General features: G+C 45.9%; 1 protein-coding gene across 3 annotated transcripts in view; it reads left to right on the forward strand.

Moving 5' to 3' along the window:
- Nup214 (nucleoporin 214) overlaps positions 1-11,755 on the forward strand; it is an 81,356-nt gene that overhangs the window by 53,552 nt on the left and 16,049 nt on the right. For all 3 annotated transcript variants that reach the window (XM_021185394.2, XM_021185404.2, XM_029471045.1), the window contains exons 27-30: positions 1,269-1,359; positions 1,816-1,874; positions 3,676-5,451; positions 8,575-8,645. In XM_021185394.2, coding sequence (XP_021041053.1) covers positions 1,269-1,359; positions 1,816-1,874; positions 3,676-5,451; positions 8,575-8,645 — 1,997 coding nt within the window. The remainder of the gene's footprint in view (positions 1-1,268; positions 1,360-1,815; positions 1,875-3,675; positions 5,452-8,574; positions 8,646-11,755) is intronic.

The following is an 11,755-nucleotide window of genomic DNA, read 5'->3' on the forward strand; positions in this document are numbered from 1 at the left end:
AAATCTTTAAAAAAAAAAAAAAAAAAAAAAAAGAATGGTATGATCGTAGCACTCCAGAAGCAGAGGGCAGGAGCTTTCTGTGAGTCTGAAGTCAGCCCGGTTTAGAGTGAGTCCCAAGACAGCCAGGGCTACACAAAGAAACCCTGTCTTGAAAAAACAAACAAACAAACAAGAATTTGATAGATAGACAGACAGACAGATATCGTGAGGTCTTTTGTTTGCTGCTCGTTAGAATTGTTACAGTATGTAGTAGGAGGGTTGTGCATACCACTGTGCTCCTGTCAGGAAGTCACCTGACATCCACAGGAGGGGCATCCTGCACAAGTCGCCTCCTGTCATTTCACCAGACGGGGCCCTGGAATCCAGCTCCGGCTCTCAGTCCTGACAGCAGGTGCCTTTCCCTGCTGGGCCATCTGTCTCCCCTGCCCACTGCATTGTATGAAACACCACCAGGCATTTACTGTGTGCTGGAAACTGCTTCCCCACCCTTCCAGCCCCATCACACTTGAACATCTATTCCTCTTCCTGGCAGATCACCTTACTCGTTTATGTAATGGCTGCCTGGGATTGCGTCTGAGCAGCACTCTCCTGACAGTTGAGAGCTTCTTATATGTTAGTTATGGACAAACCTGCACTGAACATCTTTCTACAACCCACACTGCATTTCAGTAAGGAGTGAAGCTTAACTAACATGGGGTCGATAGTCAGTGTCCGAGTAGTGTCTGAGTGATCATGTGTAGCAAGTGTCCGTTACCTCTGTAGGTTAGGAAGGAAGGAAAGAAAGAAAAAAGAGAGAGAAAGAAAAAAACATTTTCTGAATTTCAAAAAAAAGAAAGTAAAACCTATGGAAAAGGCAGAAATGTATAGATAACTCTGAGGCCACTGCTTAGAAATGCTCACTGTATCAGCTTGCTTATCTTGGGATTCTGTCCCTGAGTTTATGGAAAGCATCTGCCAGTCAGTCGATGTAGAGGATTGATTGGTATGCTCAGCTCTGGGGTTAGGCTGCACGGAGATGGTTTTGCTGACTTTTCTGGAAAGGAGAGTGTGCCATGCCTTAACAGAACCAAAGAGCAAGACTAAGAGACCTTGAGCGCAAGGAGGTGACACACCAGCTTCCCTCGGCTTAAGGCTTGTCACAAGATACACTGGAGGTCCCAAAAACTGGGGCTGGGGCTCTGGGCAACAGCACACAGTCTGAGCCGTAGGGAATTACAGAACAGCACTCCTAGCTGACTTTTGGAATGTCCTTATTTTGTCCATTTCAGGTCCAGGGACAGCCAAGACAGAGTCCGCTGTGACCTCGACTCCATCTGCTGCGGGACAGCTCAACAAGCCTTTCTCATTCGCCTCCCCAGGGTCAGTGCTAAGTCACTATCAGCCAGATCCATGAAAGTCCTGAGCTCTCACAGCTGTCCCAGTCCATCCGCAAACAGTGTTTTAACTGCTTCTGCTTTATGGTTCAGGGTTATCGTATCTACTGTTTTTAAGCCTAAGCCTCTTTTCCTCTGGCAGAGAAAGTTTGTTCCCTTCTGTAGGTCATTGGGTGTAGCACACCAGGTGTTTTCTTTTTTCTTTTATTTTTTGGTTTACCGAGACAGGGTTTCTCTGTGTAGCCCTGGCTGTCCTGGAACTCACTCTGTAGACCAGGCTGGCCTCAAACTCAGAAATCCACCTGCCTCTGCCTCCCAAGTACTGATCTCTAGTTGTAAATTCTTCAAGGGTGTATTGTATGAATGAATTATAAGGATGAATATTTAAAAGCTGATGCTGTGTTAAGTTTGCTCCATTTTAACTTCTTTTTCCACTCCTCAGGACCTTTACTTTTGGGACAATCACACCAACCCCATCTTCTAGTTTCACTGCCACACCAGGTACATTCCCTGTGTTGCATAGTGTTCTCTTGTGTTCCCCTCATAGGAGAAGTGCTGTACATGAATGTGTGCTTCCGTTGTAACTTGTGGCTCTCCTTCAGTTGGTACAGTCAGGGTGGTAGTGATGATGTACATCACAGACATTTTGGAGGGCTGAGAGTGGCTTGGTGGTGGGGCACCTTCCAGCACCCAGGACACCCTGGCTTGAGTTCATAGCAGCAGGGCAGTAGCAGAGCTTGATGTGGGGCTGCTGTAAAGGCTCAGCACCTGGATGAGGCCAAGCATCTCAGTGTCATTCCTGGGGCCCACATGGTAGAAGGAGAGAACTGACCCCTGAAAGTCATCCTCTGCCTGCACATTGTCTGTAACATGCAGACAACACAAATAAAATATTTTAATGCAATAATTTTTTTAAAAGAACTTGTGAAAGAGATCTGTTTAACACACAAACTTGGTCCCAACAAGAGGTGGGCATAGTACCATGGAAGTAAATGATCAAACCTGGTCCTCAACACTGGTACACATACCTGTGCTAGGAACCCAGACCCATCCAAAAGACAACAGCTTTGTCACGCTCCTCCAAGCTCTCTAAGTAATAAAATCTATTTTTATTTTATTCAAAGGAAGCCTTTACTGTGATATGTTTTTAATTAGGAAATTTTGAGATATAAACTGTATGATGGAGTTTGAATTACTCCATAGCAGCCATTGCAGTTCTGTTGCATTTCCTTTGCAGAGTTTTGTCTTTAGCAAGTTCTCAGGTAGCCTCATGTCTTCTGTCACCTTTGCTGGGTCTGCTGACTCAGGCTTAGAATCTCGGCAACATAGAAGCTGAGAGAGGAAGCTTTCAAATTTAAAGCCTGTCTAGGCTAAAGAGTTGGTCCAGGCCAGCCTGGGCAACTTAGCACTGGACTTCCTCTAAATAAAAGTAGAAAGGGGCCTGGAAGACGGAGTGCAGCTCTGGAACACCTGCCAGGCATAGACAAGATCCTGCCTGTCCAAGGCTCACGGGTCTCTCCCGTGGCTTTTCCGTGCTTTGTTGTCTGTCTGCTCTTCTTGAGTGTATTTTTGGGCTATACATATGATAAATAAGACATCAGTCATCTTTAGTTTTTCAATCAACAAATCTTTTCTAGTGTATGTAACAAATCTTTTTTCAAAATTGTATTATGAGACATGGTGTCACCGTTACTTTGAGAAGCAAGTCTTAAGGAAATAAAGTCAGGATGAGATGCAGTAGTAACCCTACATCAACTCTGATCAGTACAGTAATGGGTACCAACCCACAAGCCATAAGCAACACCACTAATAATATAATGCCATTCAGCAGGACCCTGCTAAACAGATTAATCACAGTAAGAATTATCATCTGGGTTGACACTCTGACCTTAAACGGTGAAGAGCTTTCAGTCTGGGTCCAATTGGGCTATGAGGATTACCCATACATTAGCTGATATCAAGAGTAGGAGGGAAGCCATTACCCAAGGGCACTGTGTTGAGAGCAGTCTCTTTGGGGACAATGTGTTCATTTCATGTCTCCTAGATGTCACATGTTTGTTGTGATGTGGTGATCATAAACAGAATTTTCATTCCTTCCCACTTGAGAGCTGACTCTGGGTGTGCTAATGTTCCTGTACAGGGCAAGCGGTCATCGCGCCCTTTCGCAAGAACTCTGCCATTAGAACCATATGGCTCTTCCCTGACTGAAGAGAAAGATTGCCTGAGAAGGGCAATCAGTACAAATGTGATGAATTCTATTTTGCTAAATCCAACTCTTTTCCTGGTTTCTTTTTCTTGCTAGGGGCAGGACCCCCTACTAAAGAGTCAACCCAGCTTGAGGCATTCTCATTTGGCGGGGGAGGCAAACCTTTCTCTGAGGCCATTCCTGGGAACTCCCCTGCCACAGGAGCAACATCGGCACCCAGCACTTCTGTAACAGCTGCCTCTCTGGAAGACTCTGCTCCATCCAGCAGCAAACCTGCAGCTCCTCCTGAAACGACTGTGTCCTCTGCTTCTAGCAAATCGGAAACTCCACCATCCAAGTTAGGAGAGCTTCTGTTCCCAAGCTCTCTAGCTGGAGAGACGCTGGGGAGCTTCTCGGGCCTGCGTGTTGGCCAAGCTGAGGATTCTACTAAGCCAGTTAGTAAGGCCTCCTCCACAAACCTAGCTGGAGCCCAGCCAGCCAAGCCCTCAGGGGTTAGCTTTCCTAACACTTCAGTGTTAGGGAAGCCAGTGGAGCCGGCTGTGACCTCCTCTGTGAGCCCTGCCCCAGCAGCACCAGCCTCAGCTCTGAATGTGAGCACTAGCAGTTCCTCAGCAACTGTCTTTGGCAGTGTGCCCCTTACCAGTGCTGGACCTTCTGGGCTCATCAGTTTTGGTGGGGCTTCTTTGGCTAGTAGCAAAGCTAGTTTCTCATTTGGAAATCAGCAGACTAGTAGTAGTACAGCACCATCAGCTACCCCAACATCGACCTCAGTTGCCCCTTCCCTTCCAGCATCTTTCCCTACTTTGTCATTTGGTGGCCTCCTGAGTTCACCATCAGCTTCTTCCCTGCCCGTGTCCTCTGGTAAGAGTACAGAGGAAGCCACACCGCCAGCTGTTCCTGACAAGTCAGACAGCAGTGAAGTTTCAGCAACAACACCCTCCCTTCCAGTACAGCCACAGTCAACCCAGCCTCCGCAGGCATCTCTGCAAACTTCTGACCCTGTCAAAAAAGAACCTGTTCTTGTGCAGACCACAGACAGCAGCCCCAGCAGACCAGCATCTTCTGCCAGCTTTGTGGCATCTACAGAGTCCACGCCAGTAGCCCTAGGGGCCCCTGACAACAAGATAGAGGCAGTCTCTCCTGCGTCCACCTTTGCAGGGCCTGGACAGGCTGCTGTGGCAGCAGCTGTTCTCCCAGGAGCAGGCTCGGCAGCTACTGAAGCATCGGGTACCCCTACCACCTCCACTGTCTCCAGCAGTACCCCAACTTCTGCCACAGAGACAGCTGTATTTGGGACTGCCACTTCTGGTTCCTCAGTCTTTACACAGCCACCTGCTGCCAGTTCTAGCTCAGCGTTCAGCCAGCTCTCCAGTAACACAGCCACTGCGCCCTCTGCCACCCCTGTGTTTGGGCAAGTGGCAGCCAGCATAACCAGCACAGCCGCTGCCACACCACAGGCCAGCAGTTCAGGATTTGGCAGCCCTGCATTTGGTGCTTCAGCTCCTGGAGTGTTCGGGCAGACAGCATTTGGGCAGTCCCCAGCCTTTGGGCAAGCAACAAGCAGCCCTGCCAGTGGCTTCTCCTTCAGCCAGCCTGGGTTCAGTTCCGTGCCTGCTTTCGGCCAGTCTGTCTCCTCTACCCCTGCATCCACCAGTGCAAATGTCTTTGGAGCCACCTCGAGTACCAGCAGTCCCGGTTCCTTCTCATTTGGACAGGCTTCTACCAATACAGGAGGGACGCTGTTTGGCCAAAACAACCCTCCTGCTTTTGGTCAGAGCCCTGGCTTTGGGCAGGGAAGCTCTGTGTTTGGTGGGACCTCGGCCACTACCTCTACAGCAGCACCTTCAGGGTTTAGCTTTTGTCAAGCCTCTGGTAAGAATTTGCAGAACGTTTTGACTTTGTTCTCTTCCTTTGCTATTTAAAACATAACAGGCCTCCACTGTTCTTATAATTAAAAGAGAAGAGCTGGGTTCTGTGGTTCATGCCTATAATCCTCACTTAGGATAGAGGCAGGAGGATCAGGAGTTCAAGGCTCTTGGGTACATAATACATTCAAAGCCATCCCAGGCTATATGAAATTCTGTTTCAAAAACTAATATCCAAGATGAAGGAGGGCACTTGGTGCCCACATGGCAGGACCTGCTTTGTCCTGATTGGCTGTGCCCTGTGGCTCAGTATTGCTCCAATTCTTTTCCTCAGCAAGCTCTCTGCTTTGCTGACCACAAGACTACCAATTTCACAGGTTAAAAACTACACCTGTTTGTTTAAGGCCACAGCAAGTAATTTAACTCTTAATTACAATGTTTTGTTTTAATTTAGAGGCTCTAAAACTGTCATACTCAGGCAGTCTGACCTCATAGTAGATGGTGCAGGTGATAGAGTAGAGAGGATCCAGGTCTCCCCGTTTAGTTAATTGGCTCTGTGGATAATTATTTCTTTTGTAGGAAGCAGGCATGTTGCTACTTTGAATAGCAATTACACATATACAAAATGCACACATTGTACTATTTTTGAAGAGAAAACTGGATGCTTCATTCCGTATCCAATCTTAGCATCGACTTTTACTTCTAAAAGTTCCCAGTAGGCATGGTAACGTGGAGAGGTGTTCCAGTTTTGGCTTTCTAGTGGTTTTCTTATGAAAGGTAATTCTTGCCAGGCAATGGTGGTGCACACCTTTAATCCCAGCACTTGAGAGGCAGAGGCAGGATCATCTCAGGTAGCTCAAGGCCAGCCTAATCTACAAATGGAGTACCCGGACAGCCAAGTTACACAGAGAAACCCTATACAGAAAAAAACAACAACAACACAAAGAAAAGTGATAATTCTTTAGCAGTTAGGCTCCAGAAAATAATAATAATAATAATAATAATAATAATGGTTTCTTGTTAGACAGGATTGAACATAATTGCTGGTTCATTTTTTTTTCAGTGATAGTTTATTTGAAACAATTTGTAATTTGTTAGAAGGAAATGTTTCCCTTCTTTTAATGAGTGTTAAATTCTTACCAAAACAACTATAAAGACACAGTAGGCAGAGAAACATGCCGATACTATGCAAGCACATGGCCCATCTGGGTGAGGGGCATTGAACGGGCAGGGAGAAGGCCTAAGACTTAAAGGAGAGTAAAATCTTGCCACTGCTTGTCCTGAGCATCGAGGACAGAACTTTAAAAAGTGTGTACAAACATCAGTGAGCCCGCTCACCAAATTTGGAGCCTCTCAAGGGATCTTGTTTAAACATAGAAGTGCTTGGTTGTATCCTGGCAGTTCTCACCCATCTAATCAGCTCCAGAAATGAGCGGGAAACTCCACCCTGCTTAGTTATAGGCCTGCATCACTTGCCTCACTTCCAGTTGTACCTGGCAGAAGAGACTCCACTCTGATGGAATCCAGTACTTGAGTGTATGTAGATAGGGAGAATGATTGCTAGTGTGGGTCACTGGCAGTACTCTTGTTAGCCAAGATCGTGAGGGTATGCTACCCTACTACCACCTGACCTGGTAGGAGAGAAGACTTCAATCCTAGGGACTTCGTAATTTATATTACTTTAGAATGCTAACAGTGAGGTGAGAACCTTGCAATTGGCCCTCCACATGTATGGGTTCTGTACCTGCAGATGTGGCCCTCCATGGATTGAAATAACTAGGGAAGATCTGTGCTGACCATGTACACTTTTTCTTGCCATTATCCCTCAGCAGGACAGAGTAGCAGCTAGTTGACAAGTCTCTCCAGTATACTTCAATGTACCATAAGTCATCCTGAGGTGATGGAAGATATGTGGGAGCCTGGACACATGGGCTCAAACACCACAGTGTGCCACGTCATGAAAGAGACTACTACATCCTCAGATTTTATATCTGGGTACTCTCAGAGATGTAGAATTTATGGATACCAAGGAACAGCTGTGTTTACATAGAATTTTCTCCATTTCCTCAGTGGGGAAGCATTTTTTTAAATTGTTAATATATTTATTGACATTTTTGTGTGTGTTTGCATGCATGTATGTAATATAATTTGATCAGAATCACATATCTCCGGCCCCCTGTCTTATCCTCCTCTCTGGAACCCTTCTTTCTAACAACCCCTCCTGCTTTCTGTTTCTTTTCTTTTTTTAATGATTGACTGAGTTTAACAGTTTGATTAGCTTTTATGAGCATAGGTATGGGATTGCTTACTGGATCACAAACAACTTACCCATAAATACACTTCTGGAGAAAAATTACTCCCCTTCTCCAGTAGCCATTAACTACCAGTAGGTCCTCAACTAGACGTAGGGCCTTATGAGTTCCGCCCCTCTGTCCTGAACTGTTAGCAAGCAGGGAATGGTTCCTGCTGTGGGTCCGTGAGCACAACAGTCATGTCGTGTTTAGAAAACAGTTTTACTCTCTTCCTTCCAATGGTCATGCTCTTCAATTCTTTATACTTCTTGCTCTGTCTTCCACAGTATTCTGGGAGTCTTTAGTCCAACTTAGGGTAAGACACCTGACAGTCTCTTAGTCTCAGCACAGTTAGCAGTCTCTTCACTAACCAACTGCCCACTACAAAAAGCTGCTGTGACTAAGACTGAGAGCAGTGTTAATCTGTGGGTATAAGTATTCAGAAAGAAATTGGACTTGTCTATTTAGCAGAACAACAATAATAGCTTCTTCCCGCCAGTGTATGACCTTGTCAGCCTGGGCTTTTGACCAGTCTGTTTACAGTGCCAGGAATGAATTTCCTCCTGTGGAGCAGGCCTCTAAGCAGAAAGTGATAGTTTACTTCCATACATTCATGCCATGGCTACATAAATAGGCCTATCTTTTCCAGCGGTTTAGTACTGGAGCATGTAGGATAGATACACTCACCCCTGGAGAAGGCCAGTGATGGCTTTTACATCCAGTGACGTTCATAACACATCTATAGGCTGTGGGTGTTTTGATTAGGTTTGGGTTTGGGTTTAATTTTGATGTTTAAAAAAGATTTCTCCAAATTGAATCTTTGTCTTTGTGTCCTACAGGTTTTGGGTCTAGTAATACTGGTTCTGTGTTTGGCCAAGCAGCCAATACTGGTGGATCAGTCTTTGGCCAGGTAAGTTTATATGATTGTCTCTCTTTGTGTGAGCATCTGTCTAGTTTTTTCCCAGTGTTACATATAGGCTTAGTTTATGCTCAGGGTCCAGGCTGGCAAACAACCACATACAGTTCCTTTTTCTTTCTTTTTCCTTTTCTTTTTCAGATTCTTTCCAGACAGATTTCTCTGAGTTGCTCTGGCTGTCCTGGAACTCACTCTGTACTGTAGACCAGGATGGCCTCAAACTCAGAGATCCTCAGTTCAATGCTGGCATTAAAGGCATGCACTACCACACCTGGCTCCACATTTAGTTCTTAAACTGCAGGCCTCAGATGCTTTAGGGTAAAGAAAACTCTGCTGCCGATTAAAGAGAATCACCAGTGTATGAGTCGTTCTTTGGCAGTGCTCTGAGAGAAGGAGTTTACTGGGCCGTCTGTCTAGCTGTTCTCTTAGGACAAGGCTGACAAGCTATAGATAACCACAGACTAAAGCCGCTTGTTGCCCTTATCTTCTTTGTACAATTACTGAGCTAAGGATGGTTTTTACATCTTTATTTTTATACAAACTGAATCTCAGAACTTGTTCATTTCATGTTAGACAAATACCCTACCCTGAGCTACATGCCAGGTACCCCATCTTCTCTCCCTCTTTTGTTTTTTTAAAAACATATCTATGTTTCCAAGACTGGCCTCCACTTGACGTCTTTCTGCTTCAACATCCCACATATCTTTAATTTTAGACCTGTGCCATCAAGTCCAGCATTTTGTTATTGCATTTGTTTTCAGTTTTTAAATGGTTGTTTAGAAAGAAGAGTGTGTAGCAGGGACCACACATGTGACCCTGTACTGAGTTGTCTGTGGTCCTAGGCCTCCTGGTAGCCTGAGCTGTGGCACTTGGGCCAGGTAGAGTTTTGGTACTTTATTGAAATAAATCATATAGACAGATTGACCACTTCATAGATAAGTGTTGTTTCTGTCTCCATTTAAAAGAAAAGGACAGTGTGACCCTGGGTTACACAGCACCGGCTGCTGTCAGCACAGCAGCCTCAGCAGAGGCCCTGCAGATGACCAGTGAAATAGATGACTGTGGCCTTGGCAGTGAGAGCTGCTGAGAGTCCACAGGGAGTGCAGCCATAGGCATGGTGGGTACCTCTTATATGTCACCCTGGTTAATGATCTTAGAAGAGAGAGCGATCTGTGCCAATAGAAACTACAAAGAATGGTGGGGAATGCTGTGTAAAACATGGGAGCGCTCTCTCTCTCTCTCTCTCTCTCTTTCTTTTTTAGTTATTTATTTATTTCATGTATATGAGCACACAGTAACTGTCTTCAGACACATCAGAAGAGGGCATCGTATCCCATTACAGATGGTTGCTGTGGTTGCTGTGTGGTTGCTGGGAATTGACCTCAGGGCCTCTGGAAGAGCAGCCAGTGCCCTTACCACCGAGCCATCTCTCCAGCCCCAGAAGCACTATTTCTAACAGTACTACTAAACTAACATACCAAGCTAAGGTAGGGAAGATGGGGACCCAGAAAAGGCGAGTAGAACTCAGGAGCCATTTGCTCCCTGACCACATTCACTAGCTTGAGAAAACCGGGGTGTTGGTAGTCAGTAGCTCCCATGGTAAATGGACAGAAACCAAGATGTATACAGAGTGGAGAGTCCAGAAGGGACCGCTCCAGATCCATGGTCTGTGCAAGTGGTCTGATGTCCTAGAATACCAGGTAGTGCAGTTTAGAAAGCCTTCACTCCATGCCTCAGGTTATTCCAGAAGGAGTTCTAAACAAGGACAGAACGAACATCAGAGGAAGCACGTTGCAGATACCTTTACAGTTAGACAGCTGTGCTTTACACATGGGGATGTAAAAGAGAAACTTAAAGCTGCAGTAAAGAATGAGAAATTCTAGGATGTGTCAGCATATCTTAAAAGGACCACATGGAGCTCCTATTTAAATGACACCTAGGGGCACTATGGCTATATTCAACAGCAGACTAGACCAGCAGGAAAGCAGTAGTACACAAGGGTGCTCGGAGGGCTTAGGGTCTGGAGACTGTAGGCAGCTTTGCAGCTACTCTGCTCTGCCTCAGCTGCACCAAATTACCTGTGAGCAATCTGAAGAGACAGAGTGGGCCGTGGGTTGGAGAGACACTCAGCACTTGTGGCTCTTGCAAAGGACCTAGATCTGGTTTCTAGCACCCACATTTTGGCTCACAATATATTTGAGCCATGTTCTTTTAGAAGAAAAAGAGAGGCTGGGGGTGATGGACCACACCTTTAATCCCAGCACTCAGGAGATAGAAGCCAGCTAGGTCTACGGATCGAGTTCCAGAACATCCAAGGCTACACAGAAAAACCCTGTGTCAAAAAAAGAAAGGGGGAAAAAGGGAGAGAGACAGAGCAGAAAGTACAGTATACTGCTCCTCACAACAAAATGGATGCCCTACCAGAGCCGGTGCTGATGTGTAGAGAGGGAAGCCCACCACTACAGTGCTTACCTCAGGGTGCCTAGGCCAGGCAGGCTCCCCTGAGGACACAGCAGTTCTGCTAACACTCACTTTTAGAGGAATTGCCGGAGCCCTGTGAAGCACTGGGAGTGTGTACTGTCAAGAGCACTGACCTCACAGCACCAAACAGTTGTCAGCATTCAGTAAGCTCATCATATGGGAAGTTTGAACTTAACAAAAAGATTAGGGCTTGGTGGGTGCAAGGGCTTGCTCACACATGTGCACACAGGCTATAAATATATAAAAAAGAAACAGAAAATAAGTCAGTGACAGCTAGACAAGAAGACAGTGCTGTTGTCCAGCACTGTCACTGCTTGGGACTGTAGTCCAGAACTCACGGCCAGGCCAGGAAGATCACCGCACAGTTCAAAGTCAATTTGGACTACATAGCAACAATATCTTATCTCAGAAGTAATTTTAAAACTGAAATGGGACTTGCAAGGTACCCCAGTGGTGAAAGGAGCTTGTGACCTAAGTTTGAGCCCCAGGAATGAAGAGATGGAAGCAGAGAACTAACTCCTACAAATGGTCCATACATTATATACATGTATGGTGTGCAGCGTGCACACGCATAAGAAGTGGAGAAGAGAACTAACTCCTACAAATTGTCCATACATTATATA

This window comes from Mus caroli, chromosome 2 (assembly GCF_900094665.2).
Source record: "Mus caroli chromosome 2, CAROLI_EIJ_v1.1, whole genome shotgun sequence".
In the NCBI taxonomy this organism is placed as follows: domain Eukaryota; kingdom Metazoa; phylum Chordata; class Mammalia; order Rodentia; family Muridae; genus Mus; species Mus caroli.